General features: G+C 36.7%; 1 protein-coding gene across 2 annotated transcripts in view; it reads right to left on the bottom strand.

The window, feature by feature from the left end:
- The window catches only part of msraa (methionine sulfoxide reductase Aa), a 65,401-nt gene that overhangs the window by 5,615 nt on the left and 46,450 nt on the right, over nucleotides 1-13,336 (bottom strand). Inside the window, exon 6 of one of the 2 annotated variants that reach the window (XM_016537551.1) lies at nucleotides 529-607. The exons of the other annotated variant lie outside the window; for it this stretch is intronic. Coding sequence (XP_016393037.1) covers nucleotides 530-607 — 78 coding nt within the window. The 3' untranslated portion in view covers nucleotide 529. The remainder of the gene's footprint in view (nucleotides 1-528; nucleotides 608-13,336) is intronic. 2 annotated transcript variants of the gene reach the window in all.

The following is a 13,336-nucleotide window of genomic DNA, read 5'->3' as shown; positions in this document are numbered from 1 at the left end:
ACTAATATATATATATATATATATATATATATATATATATATAATCTATTTAAAATTTTTATATTTCACAATATTACTTTTACTGTGTTTTTGCATTAAAAAAATCTTACATTAATTTACTTTAACCTAACGTGATCTCATACACACTGTATACGGATGTGAAGTGAATTGGAATGCAGCTACTGTAAGATCTCAGGTTTATTTGTGCTATTGTTTACCTCTTTCCTTTCTCTGTGGAGAATTTACTGAGCTTTACGTGGCTTTGATGTGGAGAACAACATTCAAATTAGCTCGCGGAACGCAATTATTTAATTCCTTGAAGAGGATTCATTTTTTATAGCTGCTGAGCACAAGGAATGTAAATAATGTCCGGTTCTTTGATTTGAAACTGCTGGGAGGGCGAATGAATAAACAGCATAGAGATGTCGCCAGGTTTATTCTCTTTATCCTTTTGTTTCAGCCTGACTCTAGCCTACAATTGAGCTCCTCAGTCTGGCTCAGGGTCTCTGGTCTGTCGTTATTGTTCACCTCATCCTTTTGTCCTTGAGCTCCTTGAGTGGCCTTGATGTCGAGACGGCCATTCAAAACCAGCAAATGGTTTCATTCTCTGAGGAAGAGACGTTTTTATATGAATCAAACATGGAACAAGTCACAAGTAGAAAATGTTGAATGCTTTGACATGAAATCAGTGGGAATCATATAGTGCGGTGAACAAAGTTAACCAAGTCAATTTACTTTAATTCCTGTTTTGTGTATTAATAAAAGACAGAACTAAATCCCTCCTATTATATTTAATGAAGCTGTCTAGACTGGAAGCATCCATTGTGGCACTTTCATTTGACAGTCACCAACTTTATTTCCCCTATCCATCTGGAAAAATAAATATTATTTATATATTATTTAAACAGAACAATAGATAGAATGATAAACAGAACGACAGAATGATAGGTAGAGCAAAAGATAGATTAAAAGAAAGGATGGATGGATGGAAGGAACGATTAATAGTACTATATATAGTAATATATGCGTGTACTGTGTATATTTATTATGTATATATAAAGACACACATACAGCATATATTTTGAAAATATTTACATGTATATATTTATATTCATATAAATTATATCATATATAAATATATTTAATATATAATAAATATTAATAATAAACGAATTTGCGTAATTTTTTGTGTGCTTTTTTTGCTTATGTATATGCAATTTTTCCAACACTCATCAATCATAATAATAATAATTATATGAGTGATTTTTTTATACCAATAGATTAATAAGGTTAAACTATTGAGCTGAAACCATAATATCTGATTGGTATATCTTGGTCTGATCTAGTCTTTTTTAGTGATTATTTGCAGCTTCTACGCTTCCAGTGTAGACAGACTGAAAACCGTTGCGATGCATAGTAGTGTCTAGTGTGGACAGCATATGGTTCTGTTTTTTAGTGGGGCCCGTCTGTAAGACAGATCTACTTCAATCAGCAGACACAAAGAGAGAAAGCCACACTGGCTGGATGAGAGTTTCTCTCTGCATGTCAGTTCTATCTTCATTCATTTGTGCACTTATTCAATCAGATCTTCATTATGCCACATGCCTCCCGTGGTCAGGGGTCACTCTGTCTCCAGGGAGCATGCGGTTCACCCCACCCATGAGTGATGCTCAAGTCATGCGGCTTCAGAAAGGGGGTCGTCAGCCTACAGGGACCCAGAGTCCTCCACAACAAAGAGGCTAGACCAGGGGTAGGCAAGTTCGGTCCTAGAGAGCCGCAGTCCTGCAGAGTTCAGCTCCAACCCTGAAAAAAAAAAACTCACCTGCCTATAGCCTTAGTAATCCTGAAGACATTGATTAGCTTGTTCAGGTGTGTCTGATTAGGGTTGGAGCTGAACTCTGCAGAGCTGCTGCTCTCTAGGACCGAACTTGCCTACCCCTGGACTAGACAAACACGATCGGCAGACAAACGCACAGGGCCTGATTCCAGTGACCTCATGCAAAGGCTGTTTAGTTCAAAGAATGAAGACAAAGACCTTTAGCTTCACTCTAAGGGACACCGTGATGGATGATGTCAACGCTGACCACATGCGACACGTCAGTTCGTTTGACTGGGGATAAAATGCAAATGACCGTTATTTTGGTTCTGCATGAACTCAAATGATGTTTTATCTTTTATACGAATCTCAGAATTCAAACAGGGTCTAGAAAAGAATACAATCTACATTGTGATTAACCAAAAAATTAGGAAAGTACTATTAAAAATAGGACTTCAAACAAAAGACATGAGGCCTAGCGCTTCGGATGCTAATAAAAAAACTCAAATGTCAGGAGTGAAATGATTACGGAGTCATCTCTGAAACATGCGGTGGTGCTGAGCTGTTTGGTGACATGTTCCTGTGTTTTGTTTGCAAAATTCAGACTAATTAATTTGCGTGTCAGACAGAGCAGTCATTTGGTATGCAAATACCTGCATGTCCTGGTTAAGCAAAAAAAGAACAAATGTGAGAGTCAGAGATAAGGAGCCTTATTTTTTGGTGAAGCAATTTCAGACAGAAGAAGGGTAACTGTAAAATTAAAGGGCAGGAAAATGCTAGGTGTCATAAAGCTAGTATTGAATTAGCAAGAGGAATATTAGAGGCAAAGACTAAACACTTTTCGAGGTGATATACACAAATACTCCAAATTATCCCTTTAAAGGAATAGTTCACTTAAATCTTTTTGTCATTATTTACCCATCCTCCAAACTCGAATGTTTTTATATTTTACAGTGGATAATAAAGGCATAAAATCTCCAAAGAAACGTCATGCAACTCTTTTTCTTCATAGTGCCATGCTTGAATTCACTGAGCTCTTTATAAATGCACATTGCATGGCTCAATAATTAAGAGATGTGTCCCAAAACTTTCATACATATATATGTAAATGTAAATGATGACAGAATTTTCACTTTTGGTTAACCAATTCTATACCTCTTCCATTTGTTCATTAATGCAACCCTATTTTTTTTTTTAGGTCTTTGCGTAGAAGCATTCATTCTTAGAAACATTGATCTCCAGAACTGAGGTCACTTGTTTACAGTACAGACACAAATGACAGATTTTTCTTCTGAAAATGAAAATTCTGTCCAAATACACAAAATAATGATCTTTAAAAAAGCATCATATGACCCCTTTAAATAAATGTGAGTAGCATAAAATTACTTCTAATTATTGCCACAACATTTATATCACACAGATTACTTGAAGTAAAGGCCTTAGAGCCACACAGCTTGGTAAGTGGGGATTCCAGGACATGGCATGTTATTTTAAGCAGGTTTTGTGTGCATTCTGGGACCTGTGGCCGCTATGCACTTAGCATTCCGCCACCTTCCGATTTAAAAATTAAAGGGATAGTTCAACCAAAAATGAAAATTGTGTCTTTTATTACTCACCCTTATGTCGTTCCTAACCTGTAAGACCTTCATTTATCTTCGGAACACAAATTCCAATCAGAGCAGACTGCTCTTGTCGGAAGGAGGGACTTTGTAGAAAACGAAGCGTTTGAGAGAGGCGGGGCATATAGGACCTACAATAATGTACAGTATTTGAAAAATAATGTGTTTTTTGAACATTAAAGCATGTCAACATATTCTGTTACACCAAATACACAAAATAATGATCTTTAAAAAAGCATCATATGACCCCTTTAAATAAATGTGAGTAGCATAAAATTACTTCTAATTATTGCCACAACATTTATATCACACAGATTACTTGAAGTAAAGGCCTTAGAGCCACACAGCTTGGTAAGTGGGGATTCCAGGACATGGCATGTTATTTTAAGCAGGTTTTGTGTGCATTCTGGGACCTGTGGCCGCTATGCACTTAGCATTCCGCCACCTTCCGATTTAAAAATTAAAGGGATAGTTCAACCAAAAATGAAAATTGTGTCTTTTATTACTCACCCTTATGTCGTTCCTAACCTGTAAGACCTTCATTTATCTTCGGAACACAAATTAAGATATTTTTGATGAAATCCAAGAGCTTTCTGACCCTACATAGAGAGCAATGCAACTGACACGTTCAAGACCCAGAAATCGTTAAAATAGTCCATGTGACATCAGTGGTTCAACCGTAATTTTATAAAACTACGAGAATACTTTTTGTGCGCAAAGAAAACAAAAAATGAGGGCAAAAACAACACTGTATGGATGAAAAACCCAGAGACATCCATCAAAACATCTTTTTTGTGTGTTCCACAGAAGAAATAAAGTCATTCAGGTTTGGAACAACATGAGGCTGAGGCAAAATGTGTCTAATATATTTTTCTATGACAAAATAAGCAGTGTTATAGAGAATACGCATGGATTCTAAGGGTGGAGGTATTTATGCATTGTAAGGTTAAAAGTGGTTGGCTTGAGAGTGCATGCATGTGTTTTTGTGTGATTGTGCTGGGTTTGCCCTTGAGATCAGGGTCTGTGTCTTTGAGAACGCATCCGCTGGCACTGAGACTGGCATAGCTGGTGAGGAAGGTGGCACCGTTCATTTCCTGGCAGCTCTGTGCTTCTGTCATACTGATGTTTAGGGCTATGTGCTCGCCTGTGCCAAAAATCTGTTCTATAGCATTTGTTGAGATCTCTTGAGGATATCATCATGAAGGAAAATGAAACCTTGATTGTTTGCAGCCGCTATAAGTACAGTGAGGGGAGGAAATGGGACGGGAAGATCAGTGGTCAGATGGTAAACAGGGAAGGCAAACCCATAAAGACAGCCAGCCATCTGATCTGGAAACAGTAGTTCTGTCATGCTGGAATGTTGGCATAAATGTTCTCTGAAGCTTTGGGTTTGTGGGGGTTTAATTATGCTTCAGATGAAACTGGCGTAAATAATCATACAGTTTCTCTGGACGTGTTAGAATCTCTTTATGAGATGCAATGTGTCAAACTATGAGGTGTAAAATACAGAAGTTAAATTAATTTTTACAGTTTTAGGTTTTAGTCACAGTTTTTGTATTTTGCCGAAAAATATCCATTCAATTTAGTCTATATTTTTTCATGTCATATTCAGTTTAACAACAATTTGACTACATTGGAATCTACGTTTAGTTATGTAAATAACATTTTAATTGATGAGAAAGTGCATATGTAAATATTTATATATTTAAATATTTAAATAACACTGGACGAGATGAGATAATAACAAAAGAACAGATAACAATGGTATTTTATCATTTTTTTATCTATATTTGTCACATTTGAGCTATTTTTACTCAAATTTGACTAAAATAGCATCTATTTTTAATCATCAAAAATAACTTGAATAAATTCAGTTTATGAAAAAGTGCAAAATTAAACCAAATATTTAACATAATTCATCTATTAATTTAAACACATTTTCAGAGTTTGTTTGGACATTAAAAATTTTAAAAGAGTTTTTGTCTTTTGACAAAAATATCCTGGAAATGTATTCTTCAAATTTGTATTTATATATATTTATGCATTTTACTCAATTTTACTACAGTTTGACAAAAATGTAGACAAAAAAATAATCCTAAATTAATGTAGAAATGTAAAACACTGGAAGGGAGGGTGGGAAAAGAAGAGACCAAAACAATAAAACAGATGAGATGAGATTAAACAAGACAACTGATGACAATTGTTAGAGAACGGACAAGACAAGAGCAAACAAGACAGGAAAAGTAAAAAAAGATTAGAAAAGATGAATTTGAGAAGAGAAGAGAAGAGAAGAGAAGAGAAGAGATGAGAGACAACAGATTACAATGACTAAAAGCAGAGAAGTGAAAAGATGAGGCGATATCACAACTATAAAAATAATTTGATTCGATGATGCACACTGAGAAGCCAATAAATGACAATTGTTAGAGACAAGAACATGCAAGAGGAGAAAAAAAAGATAAAATGAACCAAAATGAGATGAGACAAGAAGAGAAAATGACAATGGTCAGCAACGAGGAGCAGGAGAGAGGGCCGGGTCGAGGATCAGAGAGCGGCACACTGAAGGCGGCAGGACACAGGAAGTGAGAGCAGCACTGAGCAAAGAAAGTTCAGTTTGTTACTAAAGCAATTTCAAGACAGATTTGGCCAGCAGATGGTTGGCAGCGCTGTGTTTGTTAAACCAACTGGTCGGGTACATTAGGATGTCGGGGAGCAGCATGCATTGAGTCTCCATTTAGAACAGCCACACATGGGGGAGGGGAAGAGGGGGTGCCGACCTGGCAAGCTGGTCAGGAAATAACGGGAGCGGTCGCAGAGCGGCCGAGGGAAAAGCTAATTAGCCCACAACATGGCCCGCAGTCACACACACAGACACACACTCTATAATGGGACTCAGGTATGTTTGACACCTCACACGGATGGAGAGACCTAGAAAACACTCGGCCTCCTTCCACATTCCATTTACTCTTATCAGTCTACTGCAGTCTGATCTGGCCCGTCATTTCTCTCGCTCGATGTGTTTCTTTCGCTTTCTCTGTCTGTCTGTTCTTGTAGCTGTCAAAAACATTGGCATGGGCTCTTGATGGCAAAATATACTGGCATTGGCAAACCAGGGTTATTATCATTAACTAAAACTAAAACTATTAAACACTGTTTTGTTAATTGAAATAAAGCTGAAATTAAATAAAATATAAATATACAATTAAAATCTTGAAAATTAGAAATGTTGCCTTGGGAACTAACTGAAATAAGTAAAGGTTATAGAACTAAAATTATTGGAAAACAACTAAAAAAAATAAAATAAAAACTAAAACTGAATAAATTAAATATAAATAAATTAAACTTAAACAGTAATATTATAAAAAGGGGATGAAAATGTCACAAAAAAAAAAACATTTAACAAGATTACTAAAAATAACCTAAATGAAAATTAAACTGTAAATAACACAAAAATAACACTGCGGCAAACTAGTGAATTGTGTCAAATTTTATAGCGCAGTTCTATGTGTATGCCTAAAATCTAATATTTGACACAAACAATAAAAAATGCTGCTACTCTAAACAACAATGGTTCATGTCAAGAACATTTTTGAAAATAGTTTTACTATTTTTTTAAAGGATTATTTGACCCAAATATAAAAATTCTCACAACATTTAACAAGAAATGTAACATATTTATAAATTTTAGTGCTGTCAAACGATTAATCGCGATTAATCGCATCCAAAATAAATGACTTTGTTTACATAATATATGTGTGTGTACTATGTATAATCGTGTATATATAAATTACTGTGTTAAGACATGCTGAAGTTGTGTTTGGTCTCGTACTCTATCACATACCTTGTCAGTGTCGTGCGCTTGCTTAGCCCTTTGTTGTGATAAACAGTAAAGTGTGTTCAAGCGCTAGCAAAAGACAGTGTAAAGAAATACTCTTTGAGAGAAGCAGTCAATCAGCGGAAGTTAAAAGCACATAGTAAGTGTATTTATTTCTTGTCTCATTAGTGTTTAGCGCAGTTGTCGTTGCTAGGAAACGCTTGTTTTGTTTACTGTGTTGAGACCTGCTGAAGTTGCGCTTGGTCTCATACTCTATCGCATTCCTTGTCAGTGGTGTGCGCTTGCTTAGCCCTTTGTTGTGATAAACGGTAAAGTGTGTTCAGCTGAATTCAATTTCCGTTTTGTCAAACGGGTATAAAAAAGGTTAGTATACCGTGGCAGCAGTCGTGTGACGCCCTCCTCGTGTGAAGACCGAAGAGTGTAAAGATAATCGACTCTATCGTGCGACTCCACCGTGCAGGGACACCGGCAAGGGACATAAGTATCGCTTTTGATTCATCCTCTTTTCTACACCTTGCTTCACTTCTGTTTCAGTTTTAATGAACTCTTACTATGTGTGTCCATATCCCTACTATTACTACCATTCGCAAACCACACATTACACACTATAGGCAGCGCAATCCTAACAACCTGCGCACTTTTAACATGGTTCCTGACACAACACATACCCCTTCACATGTCACTTTTCGACGTAACCTGGCTCCTGGCTATCTGCTATGGTTTAATCTTTGCTTCCTCCCCCTAAACAGTTATCATCTCTTGATGCTAACTACTGTGCTACTGATACTTTCTGCTCCACTCTTGCATCTTGTTTAGACAGTGTCTGCCCCTTGTCTTCCAGGCCAGCCCATACCACCCCTTCTGCCCCTTGGCTATCTGATGTTCTCCGTGAACATCCTTCTAATCTCAGGGCTGCTGAAAGGGTGTGGCGCAAATAAAAAAATCCTACTGACCTTAATATGTATCAGTAACTCCTCTCTTCCTTCTCTGCTTCTAATTCTATTCTTTAAAAAAACTTGTCCCTTTTAGACTTGCACCTATTAATTTACTGCTTGTTTTCTTTTTATAAAAAACACTAGCTTTTCTAATCTTTTTGTATTCTACCTATTTGTTTTCTTTTTATTTATTATACAATTAACAAAAGCAAAAAAGGCCTCTAACACTAGCTTGCTCTATTCTTTTTCTATTCTATCTGTTTTCTTTTTATTATATAATTTAAAAAAAAAACCTTGCTACGTGTACTGTGTTAAGCTAATTGAGACTTGTTATAGCACTTGCATATTATTGCTCTTTTGATGATTTTGATTGCTTCCATTGTCCTCATTTGTAAGTCGCTTTGGATAAAAGCGTCTGCTAAATGACTAAATGTAAATGTATAAATACACACACATGCATGTATATATTTAAGAAAAATATGTTGTTTATATATTAAGTATATTTATATATAATATAAATTATATACATGTAAATACATGTAAATATTTTCTAAATATACTATACGTTTGTGTATTTATAGATAATAAATATACACAGTACACACATATATTATGTAAACAAAAACTTTTATTTTGGATGCGATTAATCGCGGTTAATCTTTTGACATCACTAATAAATTTATAATTTTACATTTATCACTCTGATTTGTGAATGAATCATTTAGACTGGTTTCATTGATTCATTAAAAAATCTGACTCAACAGAATGATTCAATGATTCATTTATGAATCAGAATTTTTTACAATTTCTGAAAGTGAATAATGAATTTTACTCCTCACATAAACCTATCACATGACTTTAGAAGACAGACTATTGTGCATACATGTATAGTCATATGGATCACTTTTATGATTTCTTTGTGGTGGGGAGTTTTTCAGGTTTTATCTTCATTTGCTAATATTGATCATGTGGTTGGGATATTCTTCAAAAAAAAAAAAATCGCCTTTTTTGTTCCTTGGAAGAAATAAAGCCACACATGCCAGTGGCCTGGAAGAAATAAAGCCACGTAAGGAATGACACGAGGGTGAGTAAATAATGACAGAATTTTTATTTTTGGGTGAACGTTCCTTTAAAAATCAATTAGCCGTCATTGGAAGGCCACAGAATGAAAGTAAAAAAAGCCACAAACACCCCCTTCCGATACACCTCCTCCTTCATAATTACAGCCCACATTATCCATGGGAGACTGGTGGCGAAGGTGCGACTGGGCTTTTACTGCGCTAGCGTGTAATAGAGTGAGGCTGCAGTCGCTAATTAAGGCCATTGTGATTTCTTGCAGACATTGATGGGGAGGTGTAATTGGTGGAGTGCAGTCAATCTCCTGGATTTTGCTCAGGGCGCACAGAGAACTAGGTAAACCACACACGTGGAGGCCTCGGAGGGGGAAAACCTGTCTTTTGTTAGCCCTTAATTGAGATGCTAATAGATGGGAACATGCCACACCAAGTTCTTGAGACGTGAGGACAGAGAGAAGGAGAGAAAGTGAGAGAGAGTAAATGAGCACAAAGGCAGGGGGTGGACGGATGGAGTGCTGCCCCCTGTGGATAGGACACACTGCCCCCTTGTGGTTACTTTTACCAGCACTTTATTTAGCAATATGATGCTACGCAGAATGATGCTACTGTCTCTGACTGCCAATTAACGGCCCATAAACGAAACAGAAAGGGTATGACCAGGATATTGAATATTGAACAGTCTCGCAGAGGTCGATAAGAGCAAATCTCCTTCATTTAAACATTTAAAAGTGATCGTCACTCTCTGCACTAATATGGTGTGCTCTTGAAGCAAATCGCTGCTAGTTTATGACATTCATGTTTAGCTTTGAGAATCAGGCGGAAGATGATCTGAACGAGGACGCTAGGGCAGGTTAGTGGTGTAAATGTGTGCAGATATCGGGCTAAAATGAGGGCAGAATCTGGTGGCACACTGCAGCGTCTACCAGGGTTATTATCGTTAACTAAAACTATTAAAACGTTTTTGTTAATTAAAGTAAAGCTGAAACTAAATACAATATTAGATGAAAAACCAACTGCAAAATTAGTAAACTTTGGAAATAACATTAAAAAAAACAGAAATAAAGGTAATTTAAAAAAACAACAACTAATAGTAGTGTTAAATGAAATTACATTTGTGTTAAAATGAAAAAATATAAAAATAAAAGCTAATTCAAAATATGAATTAAAAAACTATTATTATATCATATTAAAATAACATTAATGTCTATGTGTGCTGAGATATGTGACTTTAGGTTCCAGTGAAGCCAGATTTGTTAAGCAGAGTAGAAAAAAGAACTCTTGCTCTCGTTTTGGCACTGGTCAATTATTAATATTCTTCGCTTTGAACTTTTTATCCCTATGGTGAAACTCAATGAACTTTGCATGCGTGAAGGGTCTGTGGCTAATTGCATTTTGTGTAATTATGGGATGGATGGAATGGATGGTTGCCTAGCAACTAGATGATTAAATTCACAATATTCCACTCCGTTTCAGCTAAAGACTTTGAATATCACACAAGAGTCACTCTTCTCATGGGGAACAAATCTGCCCCAAGGAGCCATACATTTCCACATTAAATTTTCTGTTAGTACTGTATATTTTAAAATCTTATGAAGCACTCATCATCTGTTGGAACATGTGAAATGCATATGTAAAACTGTGAATGCAACTTCCAGAAAACTGCCATTTCCAGTTAGTACGGATGTTATATTTTAAAATCTTATGAAGCACTCATCATCTGTTGGAACATGTGAAATGCATATGTAAAACTGTGAATGCAACTCAAAAGACTTCCAGAAAACTGCCATTTCCAGTTAGTACGGATGTCTTTACATTTTTACAAGATTTTTGCAAAATTCTCTCAGACAGTGCTAGTCATTTGCATTTTGCCATGTCAAGCGAAATTAACACATTTTAAAATATGCATTCAGAAAGGTAATAGGGTTAACACTTTTACAGTTTAATTTGACATTACAAGCCTTGTGCAACTACAACATGCTTCTTAGAAATAAAATTATTATCTACTTTTCACAAATAAAATGTAAGATAAAAGTGTGCATATATACACATGCACACACACCAAGGAAAAATTATCTTTACATAAACATATTAAGCAGCACAACTGTTTTCTACATTGATAATAATAAGAAATGTTTCAGATCCTGTGAGACTAAAGACTGGAGTAATGACTGCTGAAAATACAGCTTTGCATCACAGAAATAAATTAGAATTTAAAATATATTAAAATAGAAAAGTTATTTTGAATTGTAAAAATATTTCACAATATTATTACTTTTAAAATATTTTTGATCAAATAAATGCAGACATGGTAAGCATAAGAGACTCATTCAAAAATTTTACCAACCCCAAACTTTTAACACACAGTAAAAGCTGGCGTTAGCTATGCCTTGTTAAAGTAATTTAATTGTACACCAAGTGGAATCATATCCAGCACTGTTGCCCCATAACAGATACAGTAGCCCTCCAAATTCCCAACATCCCTCACACTAACACCAGGCGCTGTAATCCTAAAAAAAGCCACCCACAGCTTTCGTTCCACCCTTGCAGACACTATTTATGGTGACATCAAATCTTCCCTTACGCAACACAGACGGGCCCCCCAACCCAAGATAGGAGTCCCTCATCTCCAGCATCCTCCAACCCCCCCCACCAGTCTCCTGTCCCTCACTCATAATGGACCCAGCTGCCAGTCAGACCAGGCTTTATTAACCCCTTGCCTTCTGACACTCATTTCATTGTGGCTAGGGGTCAACAGCTGATTAGAACACCGGTGAGGCGGCACTCTACAGACGACCTTCGACCCCCGGCAGCCTCTCCATTTGGGCAGTGGGCCAATAGGAGGCAGCGCGGCCTCCCTTGTTGCCATGGAGACAGGGCCTGCCGAAGTGCAGATGGCTCGGCAGGGGGTGGAGTGGGTGGAGAGAGACAGAGAGAGCAGACAATGGAGGATGGAGCGAATAAGTGAGAGAGAGAAAGAGAAAGGGGAAATGCAGTTAAAAACATGGCCAGTAGAGGGAGTGTATGTGTCTGCAGCCCCTTCAGAACAGAAACACAATGAGAAATGCAGAGCCTTGTGCAGCTAAAAGCTTCTTTGACAGCATACAGCCTTTAGAAACTCTTGTCTTATTCATCTGAGCAGCTAGAAGAGAGTGCTGCAGGACATATTTAATGCTTGTCCTATTGAAATTGCCTTTGCAGGCTATATGTTAGGACTCCCAGAGACCCCATGGTATATGTCTAAAAAAAAGGCATAAATAGTGATATTTTTTCAACTCAAATTCTTTTAACAAGTTCCTCTGACCTTATCAAGCCAAGTTGTATCACCAAATAATTTGGTACATTGACTATATTGGATACAGAAATGTCACTGTTATCTAAAATAGTCAATGTTGTTTCTGTTTTACCAAAGCAAGAAAATACTAATATTGGCACCCTTGGTAAATAGGAGCAAAGGTGGCTGTGAAAATAAACTGACAAAATTCTAACCTTTCATTGATGTAAAACAATGGAAAGTGGAGGAAACACACATTATGAAATAAATGTTTTTCTCTAGTTCACGTTAGCCACAGTTATTGACACCCAATTATTGCAACGTCCTTTTCCCAAGATAACAGTTCTGAGTGTTCTCCTATAATGAATGCCTGATAAGTTTGGAGAACACTTGACAAGAGATCAGAGACCATTCCTTCATCCAGAATCTCTCCAGATCCTTCAGAATACCAGCTCTATGTTGGTGCTTCTTCTCTTCAGTTCAACCCACTCATTTTCTACAGGGTTCAGGTCAGGGAACTGAGACAGCCATGGCAGAAGCTTCATTTTGTGCTCAGTGACACATTTTTGTGTTGATTTTGATGTTTGTTTTGGATCATTGTCCTCCTGATGGAAGATTCAACCATGGCCCATTATAAGATTTCTAGCAGAGTCAGTCAGGTTTAGATTTGAAGAGTTCAGATTAGGGATGTCAACGATTAATCGATGATCGATTAATTGTCGATGAGAGATGCAATCGATTAAAGCTATCATGGTCGATTAAGTCGTTTAATTTTGGGCTGCGT

Source organism: Sinocyclocheilus rhinocerous, unplaced genomic scaffold, assembly GCF_001515625.1.
Source record: "Sinocyclocheilus rhinocerous isolate Xijiao unplaced genomic scaffold, SAMN03320098_v1.1 scaffold185, whole genome shotgun sequence".
NCBI classification, from domain to species: Eukaryota; Metazoa; Chordata; class Actinopteri; order Cypriniformes; family Cyprinidae; genus Sinocyclocheilus; species Sinocyclocheilus rhinocerous.
This window is presented reverse-complemented; position numbering and strand designations above follow the sequence as displayed.